This window comes from Falco punctatus, assembly GCF_963210335.1.
Source record: "Falco punctatus genome assembly, chromosome: 6".
Lineage (NCBI taxonomy): Eukaryota > Metazoa > Chordata > Aves > Falconiformes > Falconidae > Falco > Falco punctatus.
In genome coordinates this window covers 44,470,925-44,491,684 of record NC_137585.1, presented here as the reverse complement: position 1 = coordinate 44,491,684, position 20,760 = coordinate 44,470,925, and the positions used below count along the sequence as shown (strand labels likewise).

The 20,760-nt window shown below is 40.7% G+C and overlaps 1 protein-coding gene across 2 annotated transcripts in view; it reads left to right on the top strand.

Moving 5' to 3' along the window:
• EEA1 (early endosome antigen 1) overlaps positions 1-20,760 on the top strand; it is an 85,635-nt gene that overhangs the window by 8,098 nt on the left and 56,777 nt on the right. The window contains exons 2-3 of one of the 2 annotated variants that reach the window (XM_080393327.1): positions 8,369-8,461; positions 11,408-11,530. In XM_080393327.1, the coding sequence (XP_080249453.1) occupies positions 8,369-8,461; positions 11,408-11,530 (216 nt within the window). The remainder of the gene's footprint in view (positions 1-8,368; positions 8,462-11,407; positions 11,531-20,760) is intronic. The other variant, XM_080393328.1, reaches the window with a different exon arrangement.

Sequence of the window (20,760 nt, the reverse complement as noted above, 5' to 3'; positions counted from 1 at the left end):
CGGCGGCGGCGGCGAGGGTGGCGTGCCCTGCCGTGGCGTGGCGGGGAGGTGCCGCTTCCTGGTGCCGGCCGGGCTCGGGGCCGGGCTCCCCGCGGCGGGGCCGGAGCCGCCGGCCCGGCCCGCCCTGCGGCGCAGGGGACGGGGTAGGCCGGTGGCGGCCGCTGAGGCCGTGGGCTTGTCCGCCGCCGCCCCCTCGGCCGCCGCGGGGACCGGCCCTCGCCTCGACGGGGCGGGCCGGGCCCGCAGTCCCGCGCCGCGTCCCGGCTGGGGGCGGCGTCGTCTCCCGGGCTGGACGGCGGCGCCGGCGCCGGGTGGGCTCCCGCGGCCGGGCGCTGGGGCCTGTCGGTGGGGCGAGGGGCGGCCCTGCCCCGGCGTGGCTCCTTCCCTCAGCGCGGCGGCGGCTCCGCCCGCCGCCTTCGCTCGCCGTGCGGGCGGCCCGCGCCGAGGGGAGGGTCAAGGGAAGCCCAGCCTGGGGAGAGCCGCCGCGGGGAGCTGGTGCGCCGTCCCTGGGGGCCAGCAGGCCAGCTGTCTCCCGTAGTTTAAGAACCGGCTTTTCCGGCAGCTCTGCCTGGTTTGAGAAGCCAAGTTGTGACACCCGTTGACGAAACCCTTCTCGCCATCCAGAATCCTCGCCTGTCTCCGCGGCGGCGTTAGCAGCTCGGGTGGCGGCTGCCAGGGCGGTGCTGGCGGAGGGCAGGTGCCGGCGTGGCTCGGCAGCCCCTGGTCGCAGGGTGCACCGCGAAGGGCCGAGTCAGGGCGGCGGGCAGGCAGCGCGCCAGAGCCCGCACCGCGGGCGAGCGGTCTCGGCGGCACACGGGTGCAGCGGGAGCCAGCTGTCCTCGGTGTTTGATCTGGTGTTTCTCCCAAAGCGTGTACTGTCTGCAGCAGAACACCTCAGCGGAAAGGGTGTTTTGTTGGAAATGCTGGCAATGCTCTCCTTACCTGCCACGCAAGGAAGCGTTGCTACAGGAATAAGAGCAGAGGTGAAGAAGGCGATGGTGTATGTACCGCCAACTTTTCCAGCCTCAAATTGTTCTTCAGTCATAGACCCTGAGCAGGTGAAGATCGCTCTTGGTCTATTTGGAGCTTCGTGTTTACAGGGAAGAATTTCTTTCCTGAAGTTTGATGGGAAGCCCTGCTAATAGGCAGGGAAACTTAGTGCGGACCTAATTAAATATTGGCAGCATTTAACTGGATGTTTATTGATTCTCAGACATAACAGGCCATCAAGGAAAGTTTCTATGATGAAGATCTTGATATGGTGCCAAAGGAAATTTACCCCAAAGTATAAGTTTAGCTGAACCCTTCCTGTAAAAATCTGTCACTGCACAAGTTTTCATGTGTTAGAAACGGCCATCTTCTCTGGAAAGTTTAAACAAGTAACTATTCCCCAGTGGCTCCCGAAAATTACAGGATTACAGCTGAGCTAACTGCCAACAAAGGTGAAATAGACTTCCTGCCCAAAAAATAAATGCAGAAATGCCAAGATTTTTATAGGTGCTGATCTCTTAGTTGCTGCAAATAACTATGCTGTTAAAAATCCACCTCTTATTAAAAGGACTTTTATAAAAGTAGTGATTGCATGCACAACCTCATACATACCTTTTTGACTTACAATATGTAGTTGGCAAAGCATGAAAAAGACTTCTGATGTACTTTGGTGTTAAAAGTGGGCCTTAGCTTGCTGTCAAATTTGTTTGTAAAGAACATAAGTATTAAAATCTTTTGCATTTCTGAGGCAGTAATTTGAAGGCCAAGGAGCCTCCTTTTCAGCTTGTTCTTGTGCATCATTAATACAGCTGTCAAAAAAGCCCTCAAGTTACTGACACATGGTTTCTTGTATATGTATTTGGTTTATTATTTGATTATAGGTGATGCCATCCTTTCTAGCTAGGTGCATAGGCATTACTGATGATATGAGTTATGAATGCATATAAAAAATTTTTCCTTATTACATTTCTTTTTTTTTTTTTCCCTCAGCTAGCCATCAAGCTGCAAAGGGGAAAGACAAAGATACTGTTTATATATTTAGTCACTTATTTGAAATACAGGCTCCTGACATTTTAAAACATCAGATATTTTTTTTATACTTATGTTCCTTGATCACCTTTTTATTTCTTCCACAGTTGTGATTCCAGTTTTTGAAACGATCTTCATTGTGACTTTGAGTGGCATAGTTTCAAAATAGAAAGTACTATACACGTGTTACTACTGAACATTGCTTATTGAATTTTTGAAGTTAGTATCTCCATGCTGTCTTCAACCAGGTCCTCATTTTAGGCACTTTCCCTGCAGGCTGTTTCTAAATTTTAGGTGTGTTTTCAATGTGATATCTCAGGGATCCGTCTGTTCTGTATATTTTGTATGTTTGCACTATAAAATCATGCGCTTTTCATTCATTCTTGCCACTTCTCAATTTCATGCAATGTTTGTCATGCTGATCTAAAAGAAGGTAGTCTTTCCCAGAAGACATCTATGTGGAATGTCCGAAATGCAACTTTCTTGCTTAGCTATTTTGATTTTTGTCAGCGTATTTATTTTTTAAGGAGTTGTCTTGTCTTTATTGTGTTCAACTCTAAAGGCCCCTTGTGGCCATTGTGTCCCCTCTCTGTTGTTCATCTACTAGTGGAACAAGGGCTGTTGCCTCTGGGCTGTTAAAGCAGAGCTCACTTCTTAAATTTGCAAGATATTAAAATTTGGAAAACAAGAAAACCCCCACTTTTTCTAAGGAGGAGGCATTTATTTTCAGCTGGTGGAAACTGATCACTTTGACCTGAGTCGTCTTCTCATTGCTCATGTTTTGTAATAAAGGAGTCATCTGTTGGGCCAGTGTGACTACTGTTTACATTAGATTTTGTTTTCATTCTTCATATTTAACTGGCTATCTACAGCTGTTAGTGATTGTGCTGTATTTGGGTGGTAAGATCCTATTGCTCTGTTTCTAACAGTGCTTGAATTCTTGGTCTTGAGATCTTGGGGTCTAGGTGGAGAAGAGGGCTTTGAAGGCATTTCTGTAGCTTGGATAGTACAGTCACCTCTTCTCTTATTCCAGGCTCAGTAGCAGAGATATTTACCTGTCTGTAATGCATTGCATCTCGTGCCTTACTGTAATTTTCTTCTTAAGTTTATAATTGCAGGGCTTGCTAGATAGTGTATTTACTTGGATGGATGCTGAACTGCAGCTATGCTTGTGCTTTCCCTGTGGGGTTGAAGGGAACAATGTGTGCCTTTTCCTGGGCACAAGGTTCCACTTGTGTGGAACCAGTGGTGCGATGGGTGGGAAAGGTTTTATGCCTTACAAAGTCAGGAGTCAGTTAATTTTACAGAGTCATAAAGTAGCATCGCACTTTTTAGAAGTAAACATTACTGTTCTGTATGGCACTGTACTCTGTTTCTGGCACTGAGAGTTATGTGATAACAAGGGCTTTGGCCTTCTCATCTTGCATCTTGTTTGTTGCTATGTTTGGACAACGGAACTCTTCTGTAGTATTTAAATTTGTGCTGGGAGGACTGTGTAAGTCCGTATCTGTTCAGACTTTCTCAAGGCTTAATGTATTTTTTCAAAAGTTTAATTTATTCTGAATTTAAAACTGCTGAAAAGACTATCATAACTGAATGGAGTGTAGCTATAGACAGATAAATGACTATGCAAAAATGACACAGTAGCAATCCATATTTACACTCCATCATTTTAATGCATTAGCTCAACTCATTCATTATATAATTTTCTATTCCTTTTCAGAAAACAAGCTGCAATCGTTGTCGTCCTTTTTGTTGTTAATGATGTTTCTTTATATTAGCTTGCAGTTTTGAGAAAACACAGAAGAACAACATTATGAAGTTTAGCATACTACTATAATTCTAGTGCTATTAGCAGAAACATATGCTTCTCTGCAAAGTAAACAAATGTAGCTTGGACAACTAGGAAAGAAACACTGGGTGACAGAATAATTTTGCATCAGTCTTTCAACTCCAGGTATAACTTTAAGGGTCAAATACTAATTTTGTAAAAATACATGTACAGAAGTTTGTGTGAAAATCTACTTTTCCTATGGGATTCATAAATCATTTTGATCCCCTATATAGTCCAACTGAAAACAAAGAACATAATTCTGAGTCTTTCTTTAGTTCACAAAGTCTGAGTTGTTCAATGTGTTGTGGTTTTTTTTTTTTTTAATTTTTTTAATGGAATGTGATATAGCAGTGCTCTGGGAGCCTAGCATAAACATGTGTTTTGCCTATTTGATCATCTAATGATCAATTAAAAAAAATATTCCCACTCCCCTATTCTGTGTTTGGCTGGTGAAGGATGTTTAAATTATATTACAGCTTTGAAAGATAAGTTAATTGCATTTATGGTCTCTCTTTCCATAACATCCTTCCAAATCTATATTAAATTTTTCTTGCTAGTCTGTATTACTTTGCAAATGGATGCTATGTGGTGTTCTTCCTGATCTTGAAAGTTACTTATTGGCCTCTTTCCTTTGCACCCTTCTTCCCCGTGCATGCTACTCACCAGAAAATCCTGCCTATTTGTACTAAGCTTTCTAAATCTAGTTTGGAGTTATACTCTCTATTTTAAGGAGAGCGCATTAGCTTTTGAAAGTTTAAAAGAATTTTACCAGGTACTGTATAATAATTTCTGTCTTATATATTGTGTGTAATAAGACATGCCATGTGGTGCCTTTTAGTGTGATTATAATGTCTAAAGTGTTTCATAAAGCAAATACTTTAATCAACCATGTATTAATAACACTATACTTTTAGTATAAGAACTTTCATCCTGGAGGTTTTAACTATCTCCAATTTGTAGTGCTAGAACTAGTAGAATTTAATATACAAATCTTATTGCAAAATGCAGTCAACTTTGGGGTGAAATGTAATGGGTGATTAACTGCACAGTGGCATTGTATACAAAGAAAATATTGCATTAATTGTCACAGAAGATTCTTGATTTTGGGATTAAGTGATTCCTTATATAAGCTGAAAGCATATGCTCAGGTATTGCAAAAGTGGAGGCATATGCTGCCTGTCTAAAGAGACAGTTGGATCTTCTCTTATTGCCATTGCCCAGACTATCAAGTTTTGTTAAGGTGCTCCCTCTGCTCTTGTGTTCTTCTGTCCAAGGCTACGTGAAGGCACATTCTTCAGTTTTTGGGGCTGGAGTAGAATGAAAGGCTTCCATTTCTTGTAAAGCATTAGTAAAGAAGCGCACATCCATTAATGCTGACACTCTCTCCATTTCAGAATGTCCCATTTCTACTTGTGGATGTAGATGCTGGGACAGATGGAGGTCCAAGTTCTCAGGCTCTCTAGAACAGAACAGCTGCCATAGCTAACTGCCATACAAAAGCCTTTTTATCATGTTTAGATTTTTAAAGGCTTTTTAAAAATTCCCATTGAAAATTTGATTCTTATATCATGAAAGTTCAGCTCCTTTATGGAAGAAAGCTTTGAGACCTGACCTCTTCATCTTACGTGTACGTACATCATCTTTGGATTCTTTGTTCTTGCACAGAATGGGTTCACAAGTGAGCCTTACCTCTGGGTTGCGTGATTGTGGTTTATGGATTGCATGGAAAGGAACTTCTGATCTGTATAAACTAAAGGAAACTGTTTATAATGGTAGATGCAATATTCTAACTTACCTGTCTTACTGAGAAACTTGGCTACACCTTACCAGTTGTTTTAGATGTTATTCCTCTGACTGTCAATGCACACAATCCACGTCTTTATCAATGGAGTAAGTAATCTTGGATTTCGCAGCTCTCCTGTAGGATGTGTGTTTCCGCCAGACAGTGCTTCAGAGATCAGAAAACAATTTGGGTGGGAAGGGAGCTCAGAAGCTCTCTAGTCTGAGCTCCTGCTGTGAGCAGGACCAGCTCGGAGGTCAGGATCAGGCTGCTCAGGCTTGGGCTCACGCTGAAAAAGTTTCTCCTTACATCCAGTTGGAAGCCTCTCTTATTTCAGGTTTTGTGTGTTGTCCTCCCACTGTGTGCTGCTGGGAGCAGCCTGGCTTCCCCTGTTTGATGATCTCCTTATAGGTGGTGGTGGGGCTGCTGTTAGGCCCTCCCAGAGCTGTGTCTGCTGCAGGCTGAGCCAGCCCTGTTCCCTCAGCCTCTCCCCGCAAGGCAGGTGCTCCAGTCCCAGCTGCCTTGGTAGCCTTTTGCTGAACTCACTGTGGTTTATTGATGTCCTCCCTGGACTGGGAGAGCCAAAACTGGATGCAGTACGTCAGTGTGGTCCAACAGATGCTGGGCAGTGGGGGATGGCCACTTCCCTTGGTCAGTTGGCTGAGCTTCTGTTGATACAACCCAGGGTGCTGGTGGCCCTCTCCACTGCCGGGGCATGCTGTGGGCTCCTGTTTGGCTTGATGTCTGACATGAGCTCCAGGTCCTTTTCAGCAGAGAGGCCTATGCTGCTGCCAGGGTTTTTTTCTTCCTGGGCACAAGGCTCTGCATTTGTCCCTGTTGAATTCTGTGAGGTTCCTGTTGGTCCATTCCTCCAGCCCATCTAGGGCCCTCTGAATGGCGGCCCTGCACTTCAGTATATCAACTGGCCTTCCCATGTGAAAACTTCTAGAGCTTGCACCTGTGGTCCATGCTGCAATGTGCCTTGTTTACTGTCTGCATCAGTGACCTGGAGGAGAAGTACTAATGCTTTCACTTTGATAGGCTTTGCGTGTGCATCATGATCTTTGCTTACAACACTTTTTGCCTCTTCTGTTAGTAACTTGGAGAGCTTGCATCACCTTGCCTGTTGTTGTTGTATAATGTACTGGTAGGATACTATATTGTGGTCTTATTTTCTTTAGAAACATAAGCCAGCTACAAGAAAAAAGATATGGGAATAGGAAAACCAGGATATGTTGATCACTTAACTGATGACCCCAGAGAAGGCTGGAATGAGGAGAGATGGTTGTCTTCTCTTACTGTCACTAGCCCCGACACTCCTCGCTTCCCCTTGGCCAGTCTAAAGAACCTTTCTAAACGTGAACTGTATCTTCCTGGGAATGAAGTCCTTAATCAGTAAACGTGACCTTTTTATTGCAGTATTTAAAATTTGATTAGTAATAAAAGGCTGTTACCTTTATGAAAGTGGAAAATAGAGCATTCTTTACAAAACAAACCAGGAAAATGTAGTTAATTTTCAAAGTATGGAAAAGCATGCGTGCTGTAGGTATCTTATAAAAGGTTATATAGCTGATTTCTGAAAAAAGGCTATATTTGAGTAAGAAAATTGTAAATCAAATAAGATATTGGAGACACTGAGATCTGGAAACTAAAACCATTTATCTGTTGTCTCTTCCCTCTATATATTTAAAATTCTGTATCTTTAGTCCCCCTATATTAAATCAGAAAATTTTTTATAACATTACAAGTATTTCCAAGTGAGCTACAATATAGCAGTACCATTACTTCATCCCATTTGCAATTGTCATCATGGAATTGGTTAATGAACTTTTATTTTTTTGTTGAAACTAGGATTGCCTATCAGTATTAAGACAATTACTTTACTGGCATTTGCTTTGAGAATGCTAACTCTTCTGCCACTGGTCAAGCAGTGGTGTTCTGGAAATGAGTAAGAAGTTCGATTTAAATTGAAGTTATAGTTAAATAAGGATTATAAGGCAGTGATCCATCTATCCAGGTTTTGAATCATGTAGTATTTCAAATTTATTTGCTTGTTGTCTCTAAATTTATGGTTTCAAATCAATACTTTTGTTTTGATTTTCAACATATTCATAGCAATTTATTTTTATAGGTTGTCTTACTGATTAACATGATTAACATGTTTTAACTTTACCACAGGCTTTATTCTTATTTTTTTTCCAAATCAAGGTAGTGTACCTGCTTGCATGCTTGTTGTATTACTAGGTTCCTCACTCTTTAGTTTTCTGTCTTTCAAATATTTAAAGGCTTGTTCAGAATCTAGACATGTTATCAAGGAAGAAGTATGATACTAGTTTACTAATTCTGAAACTGTTTAGATTGTGATTTCTAGTGTTTTTCTATTGGATGTAGAGACCTAATTTAACATCAGAGTGAGTGATGTAAGGGCAGAATTTAGCCTAATTCTTTGTTTTGTGTTGAGCATTCGTGAAAAGAAATGGTTTAAAATCCTGGCATTTGCTTCTGGTGTCTGTTTGTTGTTTGATGCATGGAGAGTCTTGGATAAAAGCTTTTGTTGAAGTGTTGCACTGCAAAATTAATAATTGCTTGTCAGGTTTTTCACTTCATTCTTCTTGTGGAGAGAATATACTTCTGTATTCCAGCAAGTAGAAGAGAGGCCTCTGCATAGGATACATACTGTACTTTATTAAATACAGTCTACAGACACTTATTTTTGTGTCCCTGCTCTGTTTCAGACTCCAGGTAGAGGTGGGTCTCAGAGCTCGGATTCGGATTCATCTGCCACACCAGGAAATGCTGTGGACTTGAACAATGAAGGCTCCTCCGAGGTACTGTGCACCATACGTGGGACTGGAGTCTTAAACCTTGGGTGCTTTTTTTCTGATCCATGAAGTAGTTGGGAGTAACTTTTGATGCTCTACCTAAATAACAGCTATACTAAATAAATACTCAGAAATGTAATCTTCTAAGAATTTGTTGTTATTTCAGTGAAAAAAGAAAAAAGGAAAGCTGTGCCATATTTATATGTAACTGTTAATTAGGTTTAACTATCTAAATGGTCACAAGCAATCCTTCCTGTAATTCTAGAGATGAATTGTTAAAATTAAAAGCAATGAGACATAAGCTTAAGACTCCTCGTTAATAAGTTGTGTGTGAGAGTTCTGAAAAACAAGGCTTAACATTTTATCACACTTGTACTCCCGTTTTACCTTGCTTCTGCTAAGCTGTAATGTATACTGGAAAACTCCTCCTTGTGTTTTTTGTTTGGTGTTGGTGTATAAATCTACCACTTGTAAATCCTATCCATTGTATATGCTGTATGCCATACTTAATCAGCAGAATAAGTTGTTATTCTTGCTTCTATCCCATATTACAATGTCTTCAGATATACAGTATTGTCAAATACTAACTCTGAAAAATGCAAACTGACTTCACTGGCTGTTGAAGCTAGTTTGTGCTAATGTAGCCTGATTACCTGGCTTTAAAATGTTTCAAGCTTAGCATGCAAATGCAGTGCAAGGTTAATTACTCCTATTACAGCATTAAAGGGAGCAAAGTGCCCTTTTTTACATGCAGTAAAGTGTACAATGATTCAAATACTCCTGTGTCTGCTATGATAAGAGATAAGAGAAACTTTCACTGTGCTGTTTAAAATCCTAATTGCCTTCCATCTGTGCAACTGCTTATTTCTTATTTCTTGAAGCCTTATTACAGCCCATATAATCAGACATTCCTTAATATTTTGCTGCGTTACATGTCACACATTTGTGAGTCTGAATCTGTTTTGTATGCATATTTACACCATCCCTGAAGCAAATAAATATTCTTAAATTGCAGGCTAAAATCTCATAATTTTTGTAGCTGATTAAGGCATAAAAATGTAAATGAGATAATTGCTTGTTTCCAAAATTTGCCTAAAATTGCACAATTCTTCTAACATAACTGCAGTATCACTGACTGTACAGCTGGTGGGTGTTACGAGGTACCTCAATACTAAAGTGGTAGTAATTTCTTAACATAGGAGGAGCTTTCAAAAATGGTGGTGTGCCTGTACTATCGCACCGTTGGCTTTTCTTGCTGCTGAGTTGAAACTGGGTCAGACCAAAGGCTGCAGTGTCTCTTTTGGTTGATACTGGATAACATGAAATAGTATCTTCCAGTTGTCAATAATTCCACCATCTCTTGCATTAGTTACAAGAGGGGTCTTCTCTTTAGCATATAATTTCATAATCTGTTTGAAACTGAGCTCTGAAGCTGGTGATGGGTTTTTACTCTCCTGAAATTCATGTTACTGCACAAAACTTGAGCCTTTCTGTTGGTTGTCTTCTTCCTGTGCAGGTGGCCCGAGGTGTTGTCTCTGAGAGCTTCCCTCCAGGAGCACCATAGCCAGACTCTACAGAATGTTTGCTCTCTCTTTTGTCGTTATGTTCTCACCTTGTTCTCCAGTATTACATAGTCAGAAATCCACTTGATTTGTTTTTACTCCAGTTTCTTGGCTACATTTTCTAATTTATTTTGCTGCCAGATCCAAATGGAGGATAATTATTAAATCTGTGTAGATTCTCATGTTTCCTACCCCCTCAAGCCTAGTTGAAATAAATCCTGATTTTTGAGAATTTTGGTATGGAACCAAAGGAGTGGAGAAGTTTGAATTCAAACTGTTCTGTGCTCAAGGAGAGGTGAAAATCTATTTTAGTCCCATCTGTGGCCACGTCAGCACATCACATCACACATAGACCTGTAACCAAGCCTAGATACATCTTTTATTCACTGTGACAATGAAACGTTTGAGCCTATCCTACCTTTGTAGCTTAGGTCCCAGTGCAACTCTGTCTGCAGTACAGGGTTGCTAAATACTCCATGCTTGCAGGGAGTCCACCAGTGTGCTCATGCTTTCATTAGTGTAATGTGGCTGCATTAGCTAGACAGGTTTGCCCCCGATAACCTTTTTTTGGAAAAGGCCTTAACATTTCCTTGCATGCATGGAGGGTTGTGTGCAGTCAGTTCTGCCTGCCTTTATAGTGCTCTGCCACAGAGCTGCAGGCATCCTCCAGCTAGCAGTGTGGACAGAGGCCCAGAGCACTTTAGCCTCCACCCTGCTTTTTCTAGGTGTTTAAGGATGCAGCAAGTGTCTTGAAAATATAAAGCTGCTGTTCTACAAAACAGAAAGATTTTAACTTTCGGCTTTGGTAAATCTCTGGTGAGCATGCTGAGTTTGTTGTTATTTTATTGTTTTGTTTTTTTTTTTTTTATTAAGGTGCATATTTTTCCCTGACTCTGCATGCCAGCCGGGTTTGCAGCTGTGCTGGTGCCTAAACCTCATCTGCTGCTGGAGACTTGCTTATTAATTTATAGGGGTATTTCTGCAATCTCACTGCATTACCCTTGTCTCTGTCTGAAACATCTGAACACCCTAATAAGAAACTGCATGATGGATCTGACATGATGCTTTGTAGTGGTCCGGTCACATTTTGTTATGCAACGTATTTTCTGTCACATAAAGGGGTTACCAAGAGCATCTGGAAAACACATAATGGTATGCAACATGGTGCTAGCTTTTAAAACATAGATTTGTTTATGTTCTTACTAAGTGTTCCTTCTTGCCTTCTCCATGGTATTCATATGTGGTTTGCAAAAACTGTTTCCCAAAGGAAAACAGACTTTGCTTTTTGTGATTGTAGAGAACTTTCAGCGTAAGAGTTTAAACAGCGTTTGATTCCAAATCTGCCTTTTTGTCTGTATTGGTTTCTTAAAAAAAAATATACGTTTCACAGGGCTTCATCTGTCCGCTATGTATGAAAGTGTGTGTAACTCCCACTGATCTGTCTGAGCATTACCAGAATGAGCACACTGGGACAGAAGGAAGACAGGAGCTTCGTGACCTTCCAGCTGTTACTGTGGGTCTTGTTTATTTTGTTTCAATAGCTTTGGTAATGGACTGCATTAAATGAACATCGATCTTTTCTTGTGGCTTGGGTGTTAGTTTTTTAAATTGGTTCTTTTGATTTCTTACTGAAACATAATTTGATCTCTTATGCATGATTCCAAAGTATACATTCAGTAGAAGAATTAATCTGTGTGTAGCTTTCTGTTTTGCAGTTGCCTATCACATGAAACATTTGTGGTATTGGGAAACTTGCAGTCACCGTATTATTTTTGGGCAGCTTTTGCTTGATTTTCTTGCATATAAAACTTTAACACTATTTGATTCACTTCACATCAGACTCAATATAGTGATAAATGTAGTATCGAATATGGTACGTCCTTTGTGAAAAGAAATGTTTTGAGCTCTTATTAGCTGGCTATTTTTACAGTAGATTTCTAGCGGGAGATAGGTATATTGGGTAAAAGATGGAACAGAGGACAGGAATATAAAAAATTTAGAAGCTTCTCAAGTGTGTTCAAAAGCCTAACATATTGCAACAACATTATAAAAATAATTGTAAACCCAGGGGTTTTTATATAGAGTTTTATTGGAATTTTCTTATGCCTCCAACAAAACGCAAAGGCTGTTTCACTTAACAGATGTTATAAATAGTAGTGCATTTCTAAATTCTTCCAGTTGTGAGTGAAACTGCACAATTAAAACAGTGTGCAGCTTTACACTCCTCAGTTTACAGAATCTAAATTCTTCAAAGTAACAGCCTTCAGCTGCACAAGGCTATCTGAATTTTTTCTGTTGTGAACCTTTAGGGAGTAGATTTGATCTGGGGGCCAGGCAGCTCATCATGCACTAAGTGGGTTTGGATGGAGGTGAAGTTTTACATGCTTTCTGCCAATGTTACTTTTCTTGAGTTTTGGAATAGAAGTATTTATTCTAGGCTGTGTGAGTGATGTGATTTTATTGTGTTGCTGTATGCATTTGGCAAGTAGTGTTTTTCTTCCTTTCTGACACTGGATGTGTATTTACACTATTTTTGAAGGGAAAACTTCAAATTGTGGGATGTTATTCCCAAAGATGATGAAAGCCATCAATACACTGGTTATCCTAGAGTTACTTGAGATCTGTTTTCAAGGGTAAAGTGTCACTTGTTAAAGTGAGCGGGACTTATGGTAAAACTGGCCTGTGCTGCTCTCCTGGAGTGCTAGGGGACCTGAGAGCCAGGACAACTGGGAACTGGCTTGTAATTAACTCCTACCTCCTGTTGAAGCAGAATGCTCTGTTCACGGTCAAGTCAGCTTTTTATTTTCTGTGTTGTCTGGTCACAATGCAAGTGCCATGCTTGAATAAGCTGTGATGCACTAATGACAGACTGTGGCATTCCTGAGGTGACGGTACCAGTAGACTCTGGGATGTGAGCCATCAGAGGTAGCTTGGTTACCTGAAGGAAGTTACTCTCTTGTTTACGTTGGGTTGTGTTTAACATTGTTTCTTGGAGTTGACTGCAGCTTGTTGTCCGCTTTTGAGTTTTTGTTTTTCTACCATCAGTTACTTATCAGTACTTTTTACAGGTCAGTAGCTGATTACAACTTTTTAACTTGTTAAAACTTGTGTATTTAGTGTAACACATGATATGCCAGTACAGTTGTTTCTAGCTGTTGCTGTTTCATGTAGCTAAAACTATGTTTCTTGGTGCAGTGATTCAATAAATATCCGGAAGAGGTGAGAGACAAAGATTGCCGATATATATATTTGTGGGTTATTGGTTTTTTCCCTCAGTTCGATCTTTTATTATATCAGCATGCATAGGTGCATTGAAAAAGTGGGAAATCTGTTAATTGCTATCATCAATACTAGTATGTAAAGGTTAAAATACTGAACTACTGAGAAGCTGATGGTTTGCATTTGTTGATGGAAAATGATAGTCTGCATTTGCAACAAGCGCATTGTGATCCTGAAACATCAACACAACCAGGTTGTCACCTTTTATTCCATCTTTGCCATTCCTGGGACAGCATTATAAGAATAATATAATGTGATCTATGTCATCTTATGTAGCAGACGTATGAAACATTGCTGAATTTGGCTTACTTAAACTGGTGTTTGGTTTTCTATTGCTTGTGGATACTACTGTGAAAAGTTCAAAAATGTTTTGTTGGAAACAATGCTGAAGAAGCTCCTGAGTTCTTTTTTTTTGGCCCAGTGCATTCTCCTAAATGAGGAGATAGGATGTGTTTCAAGGCTGGTGTTTGGTCACACTTTGTGAGACTGGAAAGATTGTCACTTGGTTGACAAAAGCATTTGTCAACCTTGCTTTTAATTTTGCCTATAACTTTCTTTGCTAATCTGTCTTCCACTGATGCACTCTGCCTGCCGATAAAGATTTTAGTAAGTTAGGTCATTTGCCTGTCTATTCTCCTTGCCCTTCCCTTCTCTCTTCCCTGCAAGCAGTGAGAATTGGTCTTGTTCTTCAGTCACGGGCGTCCACACCTGCAGTTTTCAAAGGTGTCTGATGTCCTGTTGTGGGAAAGGATCATCCCCATATACCTACAGCCTTATCTATGGTCTTCCTCTTAAACAGCTCTCTGTGCAGCCCTCTTTTTGCAAACTAGGGATTGCACTATATGAAACCCTGTGAAAATGACAGTGAAATATTCTCCCCTGCCCCCCAAGCACTGCCTTTAAAAGACAACGGCTTATTCAGCTGCAGGAACAACCATGAAAATGTTGGCAAGGGTCCCTGTCCATATATAGCCAACTCAGCCAAACAAATGCCATATGGAAGTCACACACATTGCCACATTCCCAAACAGGGACATTGTTCCCCAACTTGCATGTATACAGTGGTGTCACTAACAAAAGCTGTGTGGCTTCTTCTGTTTTGTTTTCTTTTTCCTAAAGGAATGATACATTTCTAAAGCAGTCCAGCATTTCCTGACCGTCTGTCGAACATTCAGGACATCTAAACAGTGAGTCAGAGAGGCTTAGTTGCAGAATTCCCATCCTGGTTTCTCCTGAGGCATCCAAAAACCCCACTGTATGGTACTCCTGCAATGTTTAGAATATAGTGGCTGTTAGTATCTATTGTCTTATTATCTACAACTAGGCTAAATCTAAGGCAAATTTTTAGCAGTTCTTCTGGGTAGTCTTCAGAACTTTTCAGATGTTTAGAAAATATGTATTTCTTAGGTAATACAAGCAAGATGTGAACCTGATGTCTTCTAAATAGGCTTTTCACAGCAGGATTGCCTAGAGTGTAAATTGCATACTAGTTGTGCAAAAATGTAGGGTTTTTTAATCTTTGTTTCAAAAGACCTTGTTCTTTATGGTAGGTTTTTTTTTCCTATTTGTCTCTTACTATAGATGCAATTGATTGCATCTTGTGTTTTTATGGATGCCCTTGGAACGTTGTGGACTTGTTTTACACAGAACATCGTGTCAGTGCTTTAATGCTGATACTCTCTTCGGCTGCTCTTTCAGTTGCCTCTCAAATTAGATTGTGGCAGCTGTTTTCACTTCAGTGGTACTTGCCTGCTTTGCACGGGAACAAAAATCGTTGGTTGAGCTACATAAGTACATTCATTTGCTGCAAAATCTGAACAAAACTAAGAGAATGAAGAATTAGAGATGCTGGTTTGATTTGACTTGGCCATGTGATGCGACTTTAAGGAATAGAGAATCCACCAGATTAGAATCTCTAATATGTGACAAAATTGTAGTTTTGTAGGTTGTGACAGAATTGTAGACTTACTCATCAGTAGTAATAAAACTGGAAGATAACTGAACTAGAAATTATGTTGGTTCTATTCTTCTCAGGAAGAATCCAGCTGCTTTTCTGGGAAGTCATCAAGTCTGCAGTCTGGTATAAAATAAACTGTAGCAAGTCATGTTTTTTGTTTTTGTTCAGGAAGGTGAATACTTATAAAATTAAAGTGGACTACAGGTCTTAATTATAGAAAACACTACCTTTTACCTACTTTTCTAATGATGAAATAGAGATGTTATCTGAGGAAGCCACTGTCATCTTACTGTTCATGTAAACACAGAGGAAAGGGCTTTTTCTGGTGAAAGGCATGGAAAAGTTAACTATATTTTCCTTTTAACAATATATAAAGAGTGACCTAATTTATTTATTCTTTAACTTAAAATACCCCATGAATATTTTTTATCAGAATGTAAGACTTCTGAAATAAATTATGAAACGTGGTCTTCCCCTTGATGTCTAGGCAGACAGTTTAATCTGCCTCTGAGAACTTTGTAAGGATTCAGTTAATTACTTCAATATGTATTTGGGAAATAACACCTGGGAACTACTTGATACATCATTCAGTTCTGAAACAATAAGTTGCTGTCCTTCGTCCCTAAGTATATACAATTCCTAATCTGTCATTAAAATGTTTCAGCCTTTAAATCATTGTATAACTGGAGAATATCTGAGTTTTACCTTAGATTTACTGTATAAATGCTGGAGAATCTTGTATCAGGGAAGGTTGTGGAGGTTCACCTGCAGTGGAAAAATGTGAGCAGTGAATTTAGAATTTTCCCAAATATTTGTGACACACAAAAGCTGAAATTGTATGTCAGAAATCCAGAAAAGCATTTATGCCTCTCGGCACATAAACATGCCATACAAATCCTGAATTTACTTTCAGGTTTTAAACATGCTGGACTTCATTCACAGCATACAGATTACTGTACCTACAGTTGTGAAAGAGTTGCTAATGTAAGTCTGGATTCTGAGACATGGACAAACCTATGTCATGGCTGGAAGGTGTTAAAGCTCTTCTGGGCTTGAATCACAGCTATTGCTTTTTGTTCATGCAGCTCACTGGAAACAGGCTGTAGGCTTGAGTGGTGGCCCAGTGTTTCTGGAAGGTCAGAGGCGAAGCCCAGAAACTCAAATTTATTTAAACTTAAAGGCTGGTCATGTGAGGCCAAGCATGTTAAAATGCATACTGGATTGTGCTAAGCTGTCCTATAGCATGTATATGGTAGAATAGTCACTAATCTTTTCTGTATGGTAAAAGTATCAGTTAAACTGAAATTCTGTGGGGTTTGGTTTTTTGTTGTTGTTGTTTGTTTGTTTTTCACCACAGTACTTAAATATTTTCCAGAGAGAGTGCTTGTGGAATAAAATTGACTTCAGTGGAAAACAGCAAAGTTTAAGCTTGACTCATAACGTAATTGCTGGCATAAAAATTCAAGATGTTGCAGAAGCTCTGTATTAGCAAGTAGAGCTATGTGTGCACTATGTGTGCTATATGGCTCCCTACTACATACAGCTGTAGATCAGCAGCAAGCATAGCAGCCTAAAGGGGACCCCTTGTGCAGTTCTATGCAGTATAAAAATGGGATTGGAGAATAGACTACACAGTCACCACATACTTCAAGAAAATGCTAAGGAAGCTGTGTAGCTATGGCTGTGACTTTCAAAGTTAAATAGGGTACCTTATTTCTTGGACTCCAACTATATGAGCAAATCTGAATTCCATTGTGTAAAAACTGTTTGCCCATGGGACTGTCCTTCAAGAAGTGTCATCATCTTTCTGCCAGATAACTCCAGTTTTACTTTGTGAAAAAGGAGGTTTGAATAAAGCAAGCTGTACTTGCACTCATTAATTACTTAAGACGAGATTTTATATTAGCTCTACAAAGACCATTTCATTAAAGCTCTGGGGGAAACAAGGCCAGTTGGCAGATGAAGACAGATTTAATGCATGTGTATGTAGGTGTCTCAGGCTCTGGTTATCAACGATGGAGCCCAGAGAGCTGTTATGCTGATCCTACATATGGTATACATATTTGTTAGGTTAGCTGAGAAGTTTCTTGCTCCATTAACTGTGTTGAATAGCCCTGCATTGGTAGTGACTGGGGAGTAGACACTGACATGTAAATGTTTGGCTGTTTTTTAAACCTCAAGTGGGAGCCTTCAGCCTCTTGAGAGAATATTTTTGAAAATCTTTGATTGTCTTTGGTAGTGAGTAAGGAAAGTACTGGTTTTCAAAACATCACACTACACAACTTCATTAGATCAGGTTTGTGCAGAATGGTGAAGAAAAAACATTGCAAGTAAGACAATATTCTGGGAAGGCTGAAATTTGAAAAACCATATTTTTACACCCTGCCCTACCCCTTCCAGTCCTACAAGAGTAATATAAGGAGAAGCCAGATAAACAATCCATTCAGTCCTATACATTAATTTTTCTGTTATGTAAACTGTTTCTGAATCAGTTTTAAAATAGTCTGAGGATTAGGAGGGCTCTATGGTAGCCTGCAGTTGGTCTGGTTGTGCACTGTATCTGTGCCCCAGCTCTCCCTAAGCAGTGTGTTTTGATGTGGGAGACCAAAGTTCTTCCAACAGTTAATAGCCCTGTAAATTATATTGGTACAATAAAAATAAATATGGTAGTTCTTGGAGTGAGAGTTTCTTTCCAGTGTTGCTTTTGGCATCCTGGCATATTTCCCAAAGAATGTTATATTAATGATTGGTATGAATATTTATGTTACCTGAAAGGAATCATTTACCTTTCATGCCTTTCAGGAAAGGGAGTACTGAGAAACTTAGTTTTATCAGGCCTGAAATTAAATCTTAACTATTAGAGGGGGGAAATAGCTGCAAACGTTCTTCTACAGGCTTATTCATCAGTCTGCCTTGGGAAAGTCAAGTAAAGAAGCCTTCGGTGCTTCCACGGAGTCCAAGAACTTTGGTGAAATTTGGCATTATAACTTAAGGTGAGGCAAGACGCTTCCCTGGAAAACCTCTGTGTAGCAATTTCTGTTCTTCTCTGAGTGAAACTGGTGTGTTTTGATGAGTCTTTTGTACTGAGGAAGGCCTGTCCCATGGCAAACAGTGTGGTGCTGTGGAGGCGCTTGGGGCTAGGCATGGCTCGCAGGTGTCCACCTGAAAGAGAAATGTTTCCCTTGGGATCAAAAAATGTGGATTTGAAGTTTAACATTTCTGTCATTCTCATTGGAATGCCTTGACTGCTGGGCCAGGGGCTATTTTGAGCTATAAATTGTGTGCAGACTCCAAGTGGGTTGTTTGTGTGTGTATATGGGTTTTTGGTTGGGACTCTTTCTTTTTTACTGTTCCTGCTCTGTCTTTCTTCAGAAATTCTGTGGTGATCTTAAGAAGTCCTTCCTGATAAAAACTTGTGCATATGGTGGTTGTGGTTTTCTTTTTGTTTTCCGTTAACTGACGGGCATGTGCAGAAAGCTTTGGACTCAATAAATTGTCATTTCCTGGTGAAAAGATTTTCTATTTATAAAAACAAAACTCAACTAATAATCATTTAACATCTATGCTCTTTTCTCCCTGTGTAAAGAAAAGAAGGAGCCCAACTAGAAACATCAGTTAGGGCATTGCGATTTACAGTGCAGTGATGCAGGGGCTACAAATCATGTCTTTGCTTTTATTAAATGAAGAAGGTGAAATGCCTTTCACTTCTCTGTGGCTGTGCTTTATGCAAAGTAATTTCTAAATCCATTTTAAAGGAAACCTACTAAGTGTCTCTTGGCAAATACAACCTTTTGAAAAGCATAGCTGTGCATGTTTTATAAGGTAGCTTCCTTCTTCAGCTACAAGACCATTGCTGTCATACTTGCTTCTTCTGTAAAGGGGTCTGTCAGTTAAGGGAGCCAAGTTCAGGCTTACTGGAAAGGACACCTCAGCTCCCCCAGGTCGTGGTGACAAGTGTTACCTCTTATGGTTGTAACTGCAGTCTCCTCTTTATCCAGGGCAGGCATAGTCCCAATATAGGAATATCTTGCACTTGATTTTGAATCTTGCACTTTGAATTCCTGTGAACTAAAAAAAATGTGTACAATATTTAAGCATCTCAGACCATCAGGTTTCTTCCCCTCTTCTCACACACTTGCCTTTAGATTAATAAAATACACTTTTGCATATATTTTCAAAATTAATCTCAAGATGTTGCTGAGAGATAGTTTTATGGCTATTTTTTTTTTTTTAAAGAGAGAAAGCAAGAGACTCACCAACCCAAGTCCCTGAACAAGATTGTCAGCTGGGGCTAATAGTTGCAGGCCCAGGAAACCTTTAAACTCCTGTCTGTTACTGTCTGGTGCCCAGGAAGATCCTGGTGACTCCGATTTTCTTACTCTAAAGAGACCTGAATTAACGCTGCCGACAGAAGAGTTGACATCTGAGTATTACCAGCCTGTGAAACACAGCCGGGTGCTGGCTTCGTGCAGTTTAAGGCTGATGTACGAGCGGTTGGTGCCTGCAGCTGTAGGAGTTGGTGTTCCTGCCCACCCCAGCTCAGCACAGGAAGGATGGCGAGGATGCCCCGTTGCAGAAGGGTGACATCTTACTCTGTTAGAGCTTGTACATCAGATGTGTAGAAAACTCTGCGTTAGAGTAAGGGCATGTGTGAGAGCTGTAATCCAGTGCTGACTCCAACACCAGGTCCCCAAAAAGTGAAGCTGGTTGTGGTCATGGCAGTGCTGGTGGAGAGACTGGGGCTCATGGGTGATACGCTCTTTATCCCTGCCTGTGTGAGAGGAAGGGGGTGGCTACTGCAGAGAGGAGGTTTTGTCCATGCTTCTTCCCTCCTCTGCCAGCGATGGCACACCTGTGTCCCCGGAGCTCCTGTCCTCCTGTGGGCTCTCAGCTGCAGCATGTTCCCTCAGCTTGGCAGCTCTGCTCTGCCTCTGGCCCCTTGTCCTTGCAGCCACTGCCTTCAGATCTGCCTGCTGGGGAAATTGTGGGCTGGCTTTGCCTTATAATTGAGACAAATGAATGATTGCTGTTCCTCTGGGCTAGTTGCAAATATAATCTATTATTTCCTCTTCTCCAGGGCTCCTCTTTCCACAGAGTAAAACCCAGTTACAAAAAAACCAAACCCATGAAAAACCAAGCACAGAAAAAGATTTTGCTGTTTAAATGGAAAGAAATAAAGAGCAAAAGGAAGGAGAGGCGAGAGCAATTTTCTACATTCATTGTTTCTAGATGCACTTAGTGGTGCTATAAGGAACATTTGCTTTTCTCTGTTAACAGCAGACGTTCCTGTCACAGGGAAACTAATCACAACACTGAGAACCTCTTGGTAGCATGTCATCCCAAAAGGATGCTGTTTCACTGTCATTGTATGAGACTGACTGCTGTCATCTACTTGGAAGAAAAATATCTCTTGCTATTTGATCCCTCCTCTGGTTCACTGCCATTGCTGTTTGCCAGGGGAACCTTCCTCTGGCTCTTTTACTTAGAGTGACTGTTATTGCCATCAT